At 41.4% G+C, this 17,239-nt stretch overlaps 1 protein-coding gene across 1 annotated transcript; it reads left to right on the top strand.

The window, feature by feature from the left end:
• The first annotated feature begins 548 nt into the window (after positions 1-548).
• On the top strand, positions 549-8,898 carry dhx35 (DEAH-box helicase 35). Its single transcript, XM_026333354.1, has 21 exons — positions 549-613; positions 921-1,048; positions 1,141-1,233; positions 2,259-2,336; positions 2,469-2,573; positions 2,650-2,711; positions 3,037-3,106; positions 3,254-3,313; positions 3,714-3,826; positions 3,911-4,007; positions 4,197-4,355; positions 4,520-4,730; positions 4,906-5,030; positions 5,301-5,355; positions 5,508-5,698; positions 5,798-5,875; positions 5,970-6,099; positions 6,229-6,310; positions 6,427-6,498; positions 6,667-6,778; positions 7,315-8,898. The coding sequence occupies exons 1-21, from the start codon at positions 574-576 to the stop codon at positions 7,351-7,353; spliced, it is 2,100 nt and encodes a 699-aa protein (XP_026189139.1). The 5' UTR covers positions 549-573; the 3' UTR covers positions 7,354-8,898.
• Positions 8,899-17,239: the final 8,341 nt, after the last annotated feature.

Here is a 17,239-nt window from a genome sequence, read left to right on the forward strand (position 1 = left end):
AGATGCGTTAATACTTACAGTCAATCAAATTATAGATTGTAGCTACAATATTATGGTTATGAGAAATGAAGTGATAGAAGTAGGAAGATAGTTGACTCTAATTAGAATGAGGCCAAATCAGACTATTAAAGTGAATCAGCTGATGTCAGCCTGGGCCTTGTGCTCGGTGGCAGACTGCATTAGCCTTTATCAAAAGGAGAAATTCAACTCCAGGTAATTTCTAAGTTGTCTTGTTTAAATGCTGTGTGCTTTTGGCTGTCTGATGTTAGTGACAGGTATATATATATATTTTCATCTGCTGAGAGACACCTGGGTATCCAAAATAAAATAACAAGTAGTGTAAAACGTTATTTTGCTGCTAAGCTCCATAATGTAAGAAATGATTGGGCTGTTGATGGGATCCGTTTATTGCTTGGTTATGGATTTGTTTTGATCCAATAATATAAACTACATTCATGTGAGACTTGTAGGTAAAACTTTGAACGCAGCCTTGTTTATTCATCCAACCAGAACATGCAGCTGCTGGTTGTTTTCAATGACGTCACTCATAAAGTCTGTGACGTAGAGGCCAAGATGGCGGACCCCCTCTCCACGATGAAATTTTGGAAGCCGGGTAAGTGCGAAGAAATGGATCAGTAATGGATTTGGTTCAGGTTTTTGTTATGAATGTTGACTAACGCACAGGCAGTGGTGTGAAGCAGACAGTCGGTTTGGCTGCGGTCGTTTGCGCAGCAGCTACGTGTCGTCTGCAGCCGGACTCAGCTCCGGAAACGACATCCCTGCGGAGCCAAAGTATAATCAGCTAAAATAAACACACTGGACACAATATAGTAGGGCATGTGCTTCGTATCAGGTCCGGGGACTGCACTGCATTTCAATAAAACACCTAATCTTCACCTTGACCGTCTGCTCTGCTCCAGGGGCCGAGGCACCGGGGATCTCAGAGGAGCGGGAGCTCAACACAGAGACCGCCGGGTCCCCCATCATCTTTAACCCGCACACCGCCCTGTCCATAGAGAAGCAGCGGCAGAAACTCCCCGTGTTCAAGGTTTCACTCCGCCCTCTGAGCATAGCTGGCACCTGGACAAGTCAAGACTCGGTTGAATGTTAGTGGTGTGTAATTTATTGTCTCCCCCTCAGCACAGAAACAACATCCTGTACTTGGTGGAGAGCTACCAGACAGTGGTCATAGTTGGTGAGACGGGATGTGGGAAGACAACACAGATACCTCAGGTTAGTGTATCTTAGGCTGCACCGTTACAAGATGTTTAGTGCATCCACTGACCCTGAACCATCCCTGCTATAGGCCTAGACCTCCTGAGGACTCCCCATGGGTGCATTGAGCTCCTCTCTCCTCTCCTCTCCTCTCCTCACATGTATATGCTACCACTCGATGTCATTAATTTTGTGCCTTGTCTCTCCCATAGTCTGTCCTCTCCCTCTGTCATCTCTCCCTCTGTCATCTCCCTCCCTCTCTGATCTATCTTCTTCTGTCCCCTCTCTCTCTCTGTCCTCTCTCTCTCCGTCCTCTCTCTCTCAGTCCTCTCTCTCTCCGTCCTCTCTCTCTCCGTCCTCTCTGTCTCCGTCCTCTCTCTCTCCGTCCTCACTCTCTCCGTCCTCACTCTCTCCGTCCTCTCTCTCTCCGTCCTCTCTCTCTCCGTCCTCTCTCTCTCTCCGTCCTCTCTCTCTCCGTCCTCTCTCTCTCTGTCCTCTCTCTCCCTGTACCTTCTGCAGGTGTCCCTGTTCCTGGACCTGTATTGCTGATGTGCAGTAACTGGTCAGGAAGAAGGAACCTGTACAGTGTTTATTTGTTGTTTGTTGTTTTCTCTCTCCTCTGTCCGACTAACTGGTCCAGACAGATGACCACCCAAGCTGAGCCTGGTTCTGCTGGAGGTTTCTTGCGTTAAAGGGGGAAAATTGTTGTTTCTATGTGAAGTTCCTTGAGATCATTGTATTGTGATTTGATGTTGTACAAATAAATTAAATTAAATTAAATACTACTTTCAAAGCAGCTTATGTACCAAATCTAGTCTCAAGGCACTCCTTTGCTGCGGTGGACTGATACCCTTCATGTGGCGTAACTCCCACAGTGATTTTACATGACCTTGCTTTGTTGCTTAGTAGCCTCTTTTTAGCAGGGTTTGTACCACATCAGCTAGAGTGGATTTTGTGCCGAGCCTGCTTTTCTGCGACAGTGATGTTTCTCTATCATACTTTGCACTTTTCTTAACATTTCCTTTTAATCTGACTCCTTTCAGTACCTGCTGGAGGCTGGATGGGCAGCAGAGGGGAAGGTGATTGGAGTGACACAGCCTCGACGTGTGGCTGCTATCTCTGTAAGAGCTCTGCTGATGTCCTTTACTGCTCGGTTCTGTCACTGTTCTTCAATGTCAGTACACGAAATGTGCTCACACTGAAGGACGAGCCTACTTCTACTTCTATATTTCTCCCTGTTTTCCTGCTGATAGGTAGCTAATCGTGTTGCAGAGGAGCGAGGGGCTCTGCTGGGACATGAGGTGGGCTACACCATCCGATTTGATGACTGCTCTGATCCCCATGCCACAAGGATCAAGGTATTCCTTGGTGGATATGTTTGGCCTTTCCTTTATTTGGATCCCTTCTGTACTTAATTACTCCTCTGTGCATCAGTTCCTTACAGATGGTATGCTTGTGCGGGAGATGATGGCAGATCCTCTTCTGAAAAAATACAGGTACATGACTGTAATAAAAGCTTTACACAGCAGATAGTTTGCTTTATAACAGAGCAAAGGAATACTAATAACGGTAATGGCGGCACAGTTTTATCCCAATAATTCATACCATCATCAGTGAGCCAATAATCACTATACCAGAAATCCTAAGCTGAATAGCTAATTGCAATTCAACACCCTCGTGTACTTACCCTACCCTAGTGCTGTTATTGCAGTGATATGTGGAAATGTCTTTTTGTTATTGGACAGGTGAACTTATTTTGTTGTCAAGAGACATTGGCTTCACTGTTGGTAACCCTAATCTTTATTGTTCTGTCATCACTAGTGTGTTGATGCTGGATGAAGCACATGAGAGAACTCTGTATACAGACATAGCCATTGGCCTACTAAAGAAGGTAATCGTAGTCAATTCTGTTAGTAGAGCAGATTAAATTTGAATGTTTATTTTTTACTTTATGAACCATAAATGTAATCCTAGAAAGTTGTAACTCATTTTCCATTTTTACCCTCACTCTTTTCCTCTGTTCTTTTTTTTTCAATAGATCCAGAAGAAGCGGCGAGACCTGCGGCTGATTGTAGCCTCTGCCACTCTGGATGCCAAGGTGACTAGATCATTAAGATGAACAGATATGCTTGATTAGCAAGAAAAGAGAAACAAAGAGTCAGGGAACGTTGATGTCAGGTCAGATCATATTGTACTGACATATGTGATGAAAGAAAGACACAATCAGGCCACAACTGCGCTCAGCATCAAACAGGTCAGCTGAAATGCCATATCAGACCCAATCTGCTGTAGTTTGTTTAAAAAGGCTTTTATCTACACATACAAATTATCCTATTGTGCTGCTGTAAAAGGTTGGATATTTCTTAAAATGCCATATTGAGGGCAGTAAGAGGATTTCATTGCTTGGCTGACGATTTAGAAAATACAGTTTGTCTGAAGGAAAGAAGAACTGCCTCCATAATGTTCCTGTCAGTAACTAGTATCACATCCATCCTAAGAAATTCCATGACTTCTTCAACCTGAATGATACGGGGGATCCTAACAAGGACACATGTGGAATTCTGACAGTGGAGGGACGCACCTTTCCAGTGGATGTATTCTACACTGTCAGGTACTCAACGTACATATTCCTGTCCAAAGATATAGTCTAGTTTGTATAGTTTAATTCTGAAAGTTGTATTTTTTTGGTTCTCAGTCCTGTCCCAGACTATGTGAAGGCCACAGTAGAGACAGTGCTGAAGATCCACGAGACAGAAGATGATGGAGATGTCCTGGCTTTTCTCACTGGGCAGGTTAGTGACTAAATTCTTACCAATATTCATCATTTATTTGTTATCTTAGGCTTAATTGACAATAAGGTAAAACCTGTGGATAAGTAGCTCTGCATCCAATGAGTGTGTTTTATTATGATGGTGTTGTGTGCTGAGTCTTTTTTTCTTCTTCTTAGAAAAATAATTGTCTTTTTATTATCGTGACATTAGGAGGAGGTTGAGAAGGTAGTGTCTCTCCTGCAGGACCAGGCCAGGTCTCTGTCACGATATGGTATGAAGAAACACCTGAGGATTTTACCCATGTACTCTGGTTTACCATATGCTGAGCAGATGAAGATCTTTGAGAGAGCACCCTCTTCTGTTCGTAAGGTAATTGATGCTGCCTTTATGGAGAAGAGAAATCCCACTTGATTTTAAAGTTAGTAAAGTCTTCACTATTTAACACACACACACACACACACACACACACACACACACATATATATAACATATCTAAAAGTAAAATAATTGATGTATTCTTATGTTTTTTCTAGGTCTTGGTGGCCACTAACATAGCGGAGACCTCCATTACTATAAATGGCATTGTATTCGTCATAGATTGTGCATTTGTGAAGCTGCGAGCCTATAATCCTCGCACTGCCATCGAATCACTGGTGGTCACCCCCATCTCCAAGGCTTCAGCCAGTCAGAGGGCTGGGAGAGCTGGACGAAACCGACCTGGGAAATGCTTCAGGTTGTATACGGGTACGTGTGAATTTGCAGGAAAAAAAAGAGTGACGACACTGTACATTGTTAACATTTGTAGTAAATTGTTGTAGTCTGTTATCCTTCTCTCTTCACTGCCTGTTTTTTTTTTTTTTTTTTTGTTGCTTTGTCCTTCCCTTCCTGTGCTTATTATTGCCTCTGTTCCTTTCATCAGAGGAGGACTTTGAGAAACTGCCTGCCTCCACTGTGCCAGAGATGCAGCGAACTAATTTGGCCCCTGTCATCCTGCAGCTCAAAGCATTAGGCATTGACAACGTGCTGCGGTTCAGCTTCCTTTCTGTGAGTAGCTCACTTTACATCCACAGGGTGGCTGTGATGTGTTCACCCACTGTGAAAAGAATTGTACTTTACATTTTAATTAGCCAGAATGCCCCCTGGACTTTATGGAAAAATGCATAGAAACCACAAAATGAATGCAGTCCTGCTTGGGTGTTCAAAGATGTAATGACAATGCTTTGCAAGAACACCAGACTCTCACTTCATTCTGTCATTTAGAGTAAATATACTTGTTGGTCATAACATGTTTTTTCATCTGTTATAATTTCACAGCCTCCTCCAGCTCAGACTATGGTTCAGGCTCTGGAACTGCTCTATGCTCTGGGAGGTAAGAAACTACCTGCAGGGTGGTAAAACAAATAGGAAGCCTCCCTATTAGCTGCAAGACCCGTGTTCAAAATTATGTTTCAGCAAGTGTTTACAAGCTAAGGTGCCCTTGCAGATTATGGAGAATCTTAATCATTTGTGTTTTGTTGGCAGGCCTGGACCATTACGGTCGTTTGACTGATCCCATGGGTGTTCGGATGGCAGAGTTTCCTCTCAGCCCCATGTTTGCCAAGATGCTCCTAGAATCAGGAAACTTTGGGTGCTCCAAAGAGATTGTCACCATAGCAGCAATGATGCAGATTCAGAATATATTTGCTGTGCCCCCCAATCAGAAGAAAGCCGCTGTAAGTGGAAACAGGCTTTGATAAGAAACATGTTGTACATTGGACAAATATGCTTTGTCAGTGTAACAATTATTCCTTTTTGACTGTCTCAACCTGCAGGCCCGAGAGCATAGGAAATTTGCAGTTGCTGAGGGAGATCACCTCACTATGTTGAATGTGTATGAAGCTTTCATTAAGGTATAATGTGTGGCTCAGTGGTAAGCTTACCAAAAGTCAGGGATAAATCTGACTCTAATCAAGGCCCCACGACTTTTTCCTTTCTTTCTTGCAGCACCAGAAGAGCTCCCAGTGGTGTCAGGAACATTTTCTTAATTACAAGGGTCTGCTGCGGGCTGTGACTGTACGAGAGCAGCTCCGGCGTCTCATGAACAAGTTTAAGGTGCCACGAACATCCAGTGAAGGTAGTGTATGTATATGTAATGTTTATTTGATCACATATTGTATGTGAGGTTGTATCAGGCAAGTAGACTATAGAGTGATAGTGGCTGGTCTCAGCTGTTTTTATTTTTACAAATGTATGTTTTGCTCAGGTGATCCTGATGTGATCTTGAAGTGCATTGTATCTGGGTTTTTCGCAAATGCTGCCCGCATTCACCATTCTGGTTCCTACCGGTGAGCGAGCTATTGGCAATTTATCATTCTTCTTATCTTCTCGCCAGGAAAGGAATTATTTCAGTATTCATACACTCATTCATGCATTTTTTTTGTTGTTGTTTTTGCTCTGTCAGGACTTTACGTGATGATCGTGAGCTTCACATACACCCCAACTCTGTGCTGTTTGGAGAGAAACCACCAAAATGGTCAGTATATGTAACACATAATCTACTGCAGTGTTACTGAAGTGGTATTTTGTACGATAAACATAGTTTTATCATCTTTATTTTTGTACGCTTATGGTATGCAGACATTAAGGTTTCTCTATTTGAAGATGTTTACAAGAACCACATCCAACTTTATCGCCTCTCCAGGGTTGTGTTCAATGAGGTGGTGCAGACATCAAAGTACTACATGCGTGATGTGACTGCTGTCGAGTCGTCCTGGTTGGTTGAGTTGGCCCCTCACTTTTACAAGCAGGCTAAGGTAGGTCAAAGAAAAAACTTACATTAATAAGTTTACCTTCATAACCCTGGTTTCTCTTCAAAGTTACTCCTAAAATTAACAACTAGGAATCTAAATGAGTAACCAGTGTTACAGAGGCACATACACGGTACAAATGTAAGTTTTGTTTTGCATCACCAGTTTTTTTTTTTTTTTTTTGGTATAATAAAGAGAAATAACGTCTGTATGAGCCATAGCCACAACTATGAACCAGTTTTGTGTAAAAGTTCATAATGGCAGCAAAAATGAGATCTCTGCATTGTTTAAAAGAATAAATAGGAGTCTTACCATCCAGCACAGATGAAAACACACTGAAAGTAGGTATGAGTGGGATGGATGGTTTTAAATTTTATGAATGTTCTAAAAAGGCCAGCCCCTGATGGTGTTAGGCCCTACTATATTATATTAAATCATTTTGATTTTGTTTATGATATTGTCTTAAGATTCTGACACCACCATGTATGTGCTTTAATAATCTGCTAATTGTGATTTAACTGTCGACTGCCTTTCTTTTTCAGCATGGCTCACTGGCCAGCAAGAGATCCAGGGTCCTCTAAGTGTTGCCATAATGTGACCACAGTAAGACAGGAAGACACGTTGATCCAAATGGAGAAAATCCCTGCCGATTTTCCACTGTGCCCCTCTCCATTTCATTGTATATAAAGATGTAATATATATTTATTCTCCATGTCCACCTGCACAACCTCTCCACACTGTGTGACCATGCTAGAATGGGATTAAGTGGATATATTTTTTAGATGTTAAAACATGACTTGTCATGTGAAAGCGCCTGTTTTTTGGCAGTGATGTAGTTTATATTTGACTGTAAAATGATGAATGTGAGATAAGCCTGTGTGTGCCCATTCAAGTGTGGACATGCAGTTCATTTATACTTGTACATAGTCAGAGCAGGCTCAGGTCCAGGGAACGGCTCTGGTGCCACAGGCCCATCCATACCTAGGCTTCATTATTTTTTAAATTACTGTATTAATTCTTGTTGAATGATAAATAATGGAAGGCGACGGACTTTGAGGATGTTTTACTTTGAGAGACTTACAGTTTATTTTTCTATTAGTTGGCTTCCTCCATAGCCTGGGTGCCTTTGTGCTTTTAACTGGTTCACTATATATCCAATTTATTTTCTGTAGAGGCATTTATTTTCAGAAATTTGCTGCAGATAAAAATGCATTTCTATATTTTTTCTGACATCTTCTACTTCAGATCTTGCATCTAATAATACTGTGAAAACACTACTTTATCTTTTAGATCCTTGTTTCCCAGTCTGTATCGCCACTCGACTGCAGTCTAGTTCAGACACAGTGGCCTTGTCACCATTCTGTGCCAGTTTTCTTTAAAAGCCTATTTCACATTTCATTTTCTAAATGGAATGTGCAAATACACCCATGTATTGTATATGATGAGCTGTGAATTAAAAACAAAATGAAGTGCCATTTGTTCCTATGATGACTTAAAGTGCATTCAGACATCCATCCAAAGCCTCAAAGACCCTTATTATAGTTTGTCTCAGTTATCAACTAACATTTTTTTTTTTTTTTTTTACATTTCTGCTGTTGTCCTTGTTTGTACCTTATATTTTTTTTGTCAGAGGTATTTGACCCTGAAAGCATCAGTGAGCAGGATGTTAAAGGTTGTCATTTGAATGTGCCTGGATGTATTTTCAAACCAGTAAGATCACCGTCACCAAATTTTACTTCTGACTGCATGGTTTCTCATAGAACTTGTAGAAGTAACTGTAGATTCAGTGAAGCTGTAATCAGATCACACAGCAGCACACCATACAATAGATAGGTAACCCAACTCAAATTATATCCACATGCTAGATGGATACGCAAATGTAACTAAAATACCTCTGCATGTAAAATGGTACTCCAATGTAGACCTAAACACTTAAGATCGCCTCGTAGATTTATTGCAAATGAAAACATTTGATGGCGTGAGATGATGTTTGTTCTCATTTGTGCTGACACTGAGTATGTATGCAGCCAAAGCAGTAATCTGTAGACCTGTGTAAATGCTCACCTGTGACATAAACTGTCACCTGCCCTTTCTTCCTCACATCCTCAAATAAAGCCTTATTGTCATGCATTTAGTGATGCCTTTTGATTTCTCCACTGATCTACAGTAACTGTATTTTCCATGCAGTGTATGACTTTGCCAGGTGGTGTCGCTCTTGTACCACAATTAAAGCCCAACTAGAACGATTCAGAAAATGAGCCGAATATGGGGGAATGCTTTGAAAGTCCTTTTGGTACCGTATTAAAATATTTTGCACTGGTCTCTGATGCCTGATTTTAAGGCTGGAAGCTAAACATTCAAGAAACTGTTTGCGGTGCAATAAATGCTGCTTCTAGTACTTTTACCAGTCGGCCCATTGCCCTGATGCAATACAATCAAGACTGTGTATCCACATGTTTATGGACCAGGGTGCAGGTCCGAGTCATTCTCCCTCTTACAGGCGTTTTCTGCCCTTAAAAAAGAAAACAAGAAAAAAATGAACAGGTTCGTATTGAGCTGCAACTTATTGCAGTTTTGTGTTTGCACATTACTTTCATGTAAAAGACATGAAAACGCCACATGGCAGTAGTGTGGCGGTAACAGACGCTGCTGCACCGAAGAGAAGAAGAAGAAAAAAAGCGCGCCACCTTTAATTACCTGCGTGACGACATGGGTCTTACCTGAGCTGCAAAGTTCCCCGGATGTTTACGTTCAGCGTTTCCCAGTTCGTGAAAAGTTTGTCCTTCTCCACTGGACAAATGTGTCACGGGCTGTGAAGTCAGGTATTTGGAAGTTGTTTCACTGACTTGTGTGGAAGTGCAAGGACGCAGGCGTAACTTTCCCAGTCAAAGTGTGCGTCTGTTTGTCTCAGTCAGGGTAATTCAAAATAATATTTGTAAACCCAGACGGCTGTTTGACAGCACTCAGCTCTGGTCCTGGTCCTCAAAGACTCTTCAACCATGTGGAAGAAAATAATGTGGCTTCTGCTGCACAACACAAGATGTTTTCAAACAACTTGTCACCAGTTTTAGAGGCACCTTGAGAACAACGCCTCGTTTTTTGCAAACATCATCATCCAGTTCACTTGGTGTCACAGGTATTTAAATCTGCTTGGTGTGTCCAAAGTCTTAAAGTCTTGAACTGAACTTGGTAAATCTTTCAGGACTCCTGTGTGTGGCAGGAGTTCAGATATATTGGGAAATAGAGACGTGGAGGGCTTATTTAGCTTTAGGCCTCTTGCTGAAGACAGTTACTGATGTGACACGACAGGGACAATAACTTTTAATGTTCCCACAATGTGCTGGGAGTCATAGAGCAGTGGAAACATCACTTGCACTGAAAAGTGGTCATTTGTAGTTATCTGATAGTCGCCAACTTTGTTTGTCTTAATGAAAAGCTCAAATGTGGTAGCTTTTCCATAAAAGGTTATGTTCTTAATAACTCATTTAATAACTCTAATATTTCTACAGACTGATGCATACTTCCTAAACTTTTGAACCATCATCTGTCTTTTACATTGTTTCAGAGCTGCCCTTCAGTCACTGCAGCTCTCTCTTGTCATAGAAAGCTTCTTGAGAATGACTTAGAGTTTGCACATTAGAACCGATGAGGGAGCGAATGAAGGCAAAGGCAAATCCTTATGTAAATATGCCAGCAGTCCAGACTGGCCACCGCTGTTCTCACCTGTGGGGACAGGATTATGTAAGTTCACCCTGAAATGAACACAGGTAGATGTCACCTAGCTTTTTAGGAAAAGTTGTTTTTTGCTAAAAGCCAGCTAGTATAGGTTGAGGCTGAGTCTATGCCAGACTGTTGGAGGGGATAAGATATGGAGACATTTCAGGAGATGTGTATCATCCCTCTCCCAGTTTTCAGTTGATCACCTCAAGGTGCTTAGCACCATCTTTCTTTGGTGGCACGGCTCGTTCTTATCCTGCTGCCCTCCATCTTTAATATAAAGGGATGTTAAAATGAATGCATGTTAACTGCTCCCTCAGAGAGGGCACAGGCCCACAGCCATACACTTATAGACTTCTCAGTGAATGTTTGTATTTCTACATGAGGTGATTTTGGTCTGGTTGGTCCTATATTAACGTTAGTCTACACAGTGCAGACTTTGTGTTTCAGATATATGTCTACCTTAGCTTTGTACCTTTTTCTGTGTACATGTTGGCAGATGCTGTTCCTGTCTTTAGTATGCTGTGCTGTGTTAAAATATGTATACATTTTATTCTGTGAGCTTCTGCCCAAGTTAATGAGAGTTTATTTAATTTTCTCCACAATTCAGAGTGAACTGTTTCAGTGTGGGTGCACTACAGAAATTCAGATAAAACTCATTAACCTTACAGAATAATGTCAAAGACAAGTAGCCTAAGAGGAAGGACTTTGCCATCTGAACTCAATTGAAAGAGAAATAGAAATGACACTATAATTTGAGGTGATTGAAAGTGGCTCAAAGAAGCAGATAATTAATAACAACAAAACTATATAAACAGCATATTTAAACAAAACATTAGCATAATACTGTAAGCTTTAGCAGCTAGAGGCTTTGAATCCTATTGTTGTCCTTCCTTTTATGTATTAAAGCAATTAATCAGTGTTAGCAAATGTGATCTCAACTGAGTTGCATGAACTTTAAAGTTTTTAACAGAAACCAAATTAGTGTATATTTATATTTGTAATATTATTTATTTAATCACAGAGTCTCACAAATCAGTGTGTCTTATGTCTTTTGTGTCATGTCTGTATTTCAGGGATCCTCTGGTGCATTTGTCTCAGTGTCATCTGACTGGAAAGACACTTTTTTTCCACCAACTCTGTTTAAGGAGGACAAAAACAAGTAAGTGCATAAAGGCTAAATGTCTACACGTGTTTTTCAGTTCCGCCCAGTTGCCCATTAGTGTTGTGTAACATCATACATGTGAGGTGACAGCCGGAGGTATCAGTGATTAATCGCGTGCATGTGACTCAGATGAGGCAGCAGTGAACAGGTTTGAACAGGTTGTGCGTATGTAGTCGAGTGTTGCTCTCCATATTCCGGTGCTGTCAAAAATCATTGACATGTTCAATCCATTTCAAAGAATGTTTAACTGTTTCTAAATGGTTTGATGGGAAAGCAACTCATGTGTGAATTGTAATTACCCACTGTTCAAAGTTTGTACATGTTTTGTAAGGTAACAGTGTGGTTAATATTTTCTCCCCTGAGTGACCAACCAGTCATAAGTTTATTATATTAGAAATCCCTATTTTGTCTGACCGTTCATTAACAGAATATAACAAAAAGTTCTGGACATGCTTTGTGAATCTGATCGTCTCTGGGAACATCTTTTCATAACATTAACAAAAAGCTGTGTTTCCAAGTAGCTGTATACAAGAGATTTCAAGCATGGGAGGAATTTTTACGTTTGGTAGGGAGGATGCAATCAGTAGCATGGGACTCGCAGAGGCCTCTTCGGGTGACAAATTGAAAGTGTCTCGGTCTAGTTTATAGCCCTGATCAGGTCAAACGAAAAATATTGGAGGTCTGGGTGAGGAGACAGGCCCGCCTGGCGCAGATAAATGGACTGATCATTTCTTATTGAGAAACAATTCCTAAAAGGTAGTTTACTGTGTGACTGGGGAAGCAGGGAGCGGAGAGCAGAACACGCACCCACTGCTCCCTCCCTGACCCTTCCTCCACTGCCGGAATTAAATGGATAGAGAGAACGCGTGTTTCTGATGGCACTCCTCCGCCAGAGAGACACTCCATTTGTTATGAAGTAGGGGTTCTGATGAAGTGTAGGGAGCTCCTCTTTCTTTTTTTCCCCCCTTTTTTCATCCTTCCTTTCTAAGGCACTACAAGGCCGGCCTTCAGTCTGCTTCACATGAAATGGATGGAAGGAGCCGATTGAATTTTACACTCCCCTGGTCATGATTAATGTGTTTGGTGTGGGGCGTCTTGGCAGTGAAACCCCAGTACCACTAGCTGGTGCTCAAGCTCCTCCATGGCTATAGCCTGAAAATTTTCTAGAAGTGTTACTGTAGGGGGGCGGCAATTTTTGTTCAAGAGACCAGTTGTCTCGTAGCCCACAAGCCCTTTAACTCCTCTACCCTTGTGTTAATAGAAAATCTCTGCTGTTGCCCACTCGGTCGTTATTACTTCATGGTCAGTTTCTCAGTAAGCTCTGTACCCGGTGTTACTTGGCAGACTGTGCTGCAAATGTCAATTTATCACTTAAGCCACTGTAAAAGGGTGAGAGACCTAATAAAAGATGCCAGGTCATGTTAATAGATTCCTTAACAGATGCTCAGGGTGTCAGCTTACTTATTCAAACTTCATGCACGCACCTTGAAAATGCGCCTGAATTTCGTGAGTGAACCATATGCTTCTGAAAAATGTTTTTCTTATTCAGCTTTACAGGTTAAAAATGTTAAGAATTAATTAATTAGAAATTAATTGAATGAAGTCAATTTTAAGCATTAAACACTAAATAGAAATACTACTGCCTTTGTTTCTGCAGGATATACGTTTCTAGGAAACGCAGAAGTCTCACAGTGATAAGATAGTGTTTTCCCTGTGTATTAGAAAATGAATCCAGTATCATGACTTGGACACATCCAGCCAGACATCTTCATAGTATCTGGTAATAAAGGACCCATATTTAATGACATTAATGGCAGCAAGGCTCGAAGGAACAGACTGGATTTACAGAAGTGCCTTAGGTGAGAGATCAATAAAGAGGTAACTGAGTGGATGAGCCAGACTAAGCAGGAATAGGAGCAGGTTTAATTTTGCATAAATAATGTGCAGTCTGAGAACAGAAAGGGAGATAGAGGTAGTGTATCCAGATACCAGCCCAATACTTTTTCAAATGTATCTCAAATCTCCGAAGGGCTTTACTATATTTTGCCTCCATTTTGTTCAGTCATAATCTTGTTTCTTTGTTACTGCTCTTCATCTCTTTCCACCTTAATTTTGCCATTTACTGTAAACACATTGAATGTGTTTATACAGTTATAGCCCAAAAGAAGCTTTTTAAGTGGATTGTATGTTGCCCTGCTGGAACTCTTGGGTGCCTGCTCCTCCATAGTTCAAACCCTGCTACGATCATCAGGACTTCAGCAGATGATGGATGGAGCTGTCTCCCTCCAGGTTGTCATAGCATCTGTTGCATGGTGCTCACTGTACCCTGCTCTGTGGATGCTTGCATGCACACAGATAGGTCTCCACCGCTGTTTTTGTGTGGGCCGTTTGGTGGGTAATGACAGAGAAATGAGATTCACAAACCTTGCTTTCAGTGCAAACCATGTATGTGTTGAAATTGTGTTTGTCTTACATGTTATTGGTGACAAGGTGAACTGGATAATGTATCATTTATCAGGTCCTCTTTAGCTTGACCTAAGCTAACTCTTAACAGAGTGGGTGTTGCAATGGTTTAAAGGTGGCTGGCAGGTCTATACTCTACTTAAGGTGGGGGAAGGGGTGAAGGTACAGAGAGAGGAGATAACTGAAGATAAAAACAATGAGAGAGTGACGAAGGGAGAGATGGCTGAATGAGGGAGAAATCAATAGGAAATCAGTGTTTGGGGAGGGCCTGTCGTTTATCAGGTGACACGGTTAAACAGCGTTAAGGCACTAAAAGTGAGAAAAATATGGCCCATCCCCATGCTGGTATTGATCACAGTGGAATGGGGCGGCAGAAGGCCGAAGCCACTAATAAAATAAGACGTATCTGAGTGGGAATCAGCCAGGGATCGATGGGCACAGTGATCAAGGCCAAAAACATCTTCACTGGAATTTAAGCTTTTTCTGCTGCCCTGTGCCCCTGTTACACATCTTGGTGTGTGAGCAAGGGTTAGAGGCCCTTCAGGGTAGACTTACCTGCTCTGTAAAGATTTGTGAAATAGAGAGTGGGGTAAAAGCATGAATTGGATGAGGGAAGGATGGAATATCTGCTCTTTATATTAGGTCAGGGCTTTGGCTTGATTAATGTTTCGGTGTTGGTTCTGTTTGAGAAATGAGATGTGAGCGATAGCACTAGTTTGATGTTGTTCTTTTTGCCTCTGTATGATCCCTCTGTTGGCCCTGTGATGGACTGGTGACCTGTCCAGGGTGTACCCCTGCCTTCCACCTGAAAAAGAGCTGGGATAGGCTCCAGCAGATCCCCGTGACCCTGGTTAAGGAATAAGCGGGTATAGGTAATGGATGGATGAATGATCCCTCTGTCCCAATCCAGTCTCTGTGGCTCAGACCCTTAGGTGGGCAAATTTAAAACACTTCTCTTTAGTCATCTCTTCAATGATGATCTCTGTAATGAATAATCATCTAAAAACACTGGTCTCATGTTGAATTCTGAGTATGCTTTGTGTTCACATAATAGATCCATTAATTATGTTTTCTTAGTTTAATTTGCTATATATGTGTGTTCAGCTCAACATCACATCGACGTATTCATAAAAGCAATGTAATCTGCCTGAAAGCATGTGTTAAAAATAATTTAAACGTTGAAACATATGAAGGCGTTTTTATGTTTGCCTCATTGGCTATAACTGGTGCTCTGCTGTCAGTAACAATGAGTATCCCGCGACAGCTCTCACTTTTCTTTCCTCTTTTATCTTCATCTGCCCTCATCTAAAAGCTGCTGTGTTGGTGTCATCATGCCAGAGATTTTGTCTTAAAATGGGCCATAACAAAGAGAAAACACAGGCAAATCAGTTCTTGTGGCTGTTTAACATCTGGTAGCAGTCATTTAACGAGTGCAGAAAGGCATAGAGAAGGAGTGTTTTAGTATTATTCCAGTTTCTCCTTTCTGTTTCTGCATTGAGGCAGTGGTGTAAATAAACAGGATATCTCTATACAAACCACAGTTTTCCAACTCCTTTCTAGTTCCTCTCCTCTTCTCTCCTCGTTTATTGCACACCAGATGGTGCACGGACGATTCTCTGGAACAGATATGACGGCAGTGGTGCTAACCAAGAAGTTGAGGCCTTTGGTCCGAAGGGACACTAATTCGTACAATTTAAAAACTCTTATCCATTGTTTTTGTGTGCATTCAGTTCTTTATAAACAGATGTCAGTGGGCTAACTGTCCCCAAGTGTGAATGAGGACATGTTTTTTTTTTGTTTTTTTTTTTAATTATTTCTTTTTTTTAAACCTTCCTAGATAGTATCTATTTCTTGGACTTGGTAAATCTTTCAACATACCACGCATAACACTAGAAAACATTAAGATGTTTAACATCCACTGCCCAGTTGCTGGACAGTTCTGGTCACTTCCTGACGCTCAGTCAGTCAGCATGTTAATGTCTGAGAAGCTGTTCTCTTTGCATAATTTGGAAGAAATTCTCCTGTGCAGAGCAAACGTAACAACTGACGAGTGTAGTTCAGAGACGGCGTCATTGAAAAGAACAAAATGGAAAAACATTCAGAACATTGTTCAGGACAGTGTAGTTATAAGGGCTGTGATTTATGTCAAACAGGAACCAGTAAACACCTAGTGACCAGTATCAGTAAGAGGTGTAAATTCTTATCCCCACACTCTTCTGCGCCTTGTGCTGTGGTATGTTTAACAAGTGCTTCAAGTGAGAGGCGACTGAGGAGAAAGCAGAAGTGTGACAAATAGCAGCAGATCATGCAGAAAATGTGCAATGCTAAACATCAGTTACTGCACATGGGAGAAATGTTGTGTTTGTGCAGTGTTTGCTGTCCAAGGAGTTCTGGTGGGGAAGTTAGGGGGTGAAAAAAACAGGGTCGCTCTCACATCTGGGGACTTGGAATTGAATACACGGCGTCATTTTCACAGTTTAAAAAAATTATGTTGAGGAGGGCAAAAAATCTTGCTGGGGTTTTGAGTTTCTTTTGATGTGTCCTGATGACGATTATGAAATCCAATAAAAACTAATTAGGAAATTAGGAGGCAGATCAATATGGTTTGCTCTGGTGGAGCATGATGTTTGTGTGTGTGTGTGTGTGTTTGTTTTTGTGTTTGTATGCTTGTGTGTGTGTGTGTTTGTGTGTGTGTGTATGGCGGTCAGTTTCTCGTCAACCTCTTTCTGCCCAGGGAGTGTATTGCCGCTCTGACCTGGCCAAAGCAATTGTTACTGATACTCCTCTGTGGATTCAGTCTGCTCTCCCCTCATATGGCTGTAATTTATATTTTGTTGACTGCCAGTTTCTTCGTCTGTGTGTAATCTGAGTCTGTGTGTTCTCATTTTTGCTAATCCCACCCTTCTAATGTTACACCTAATGTACCCTGTAACATCTTTATTGCTCTTTATTGCTCCAGCTTTTCTTTACTTACTTAATTTATTTATTTAGAGTTGGTTTGACCACCACGAAAACAAGTGACGTAGTGGTGTTACATTGACAGGAATGTGATGTGGAGTTGTATGAGGTTTCTGTCTTGCCCTTGTCTTAAAAGATGAATGGCTGTGTTCAAATTCTGTATA

This window comes from Mastacembelus armatus, chromosome 7 (genome assembly GCF_900324485.2).
Source record: "Mastacembelus armatus chromosome 7, fMasArm1.2, whole genome shotgun sequence".
Lineage (NCBI taxonomy): Eukaryota > Metazoa > Chordata > Actinopteri > Synbranchiformes > Mastacembelidae > Mastacembelus > Mastacembelus armatus.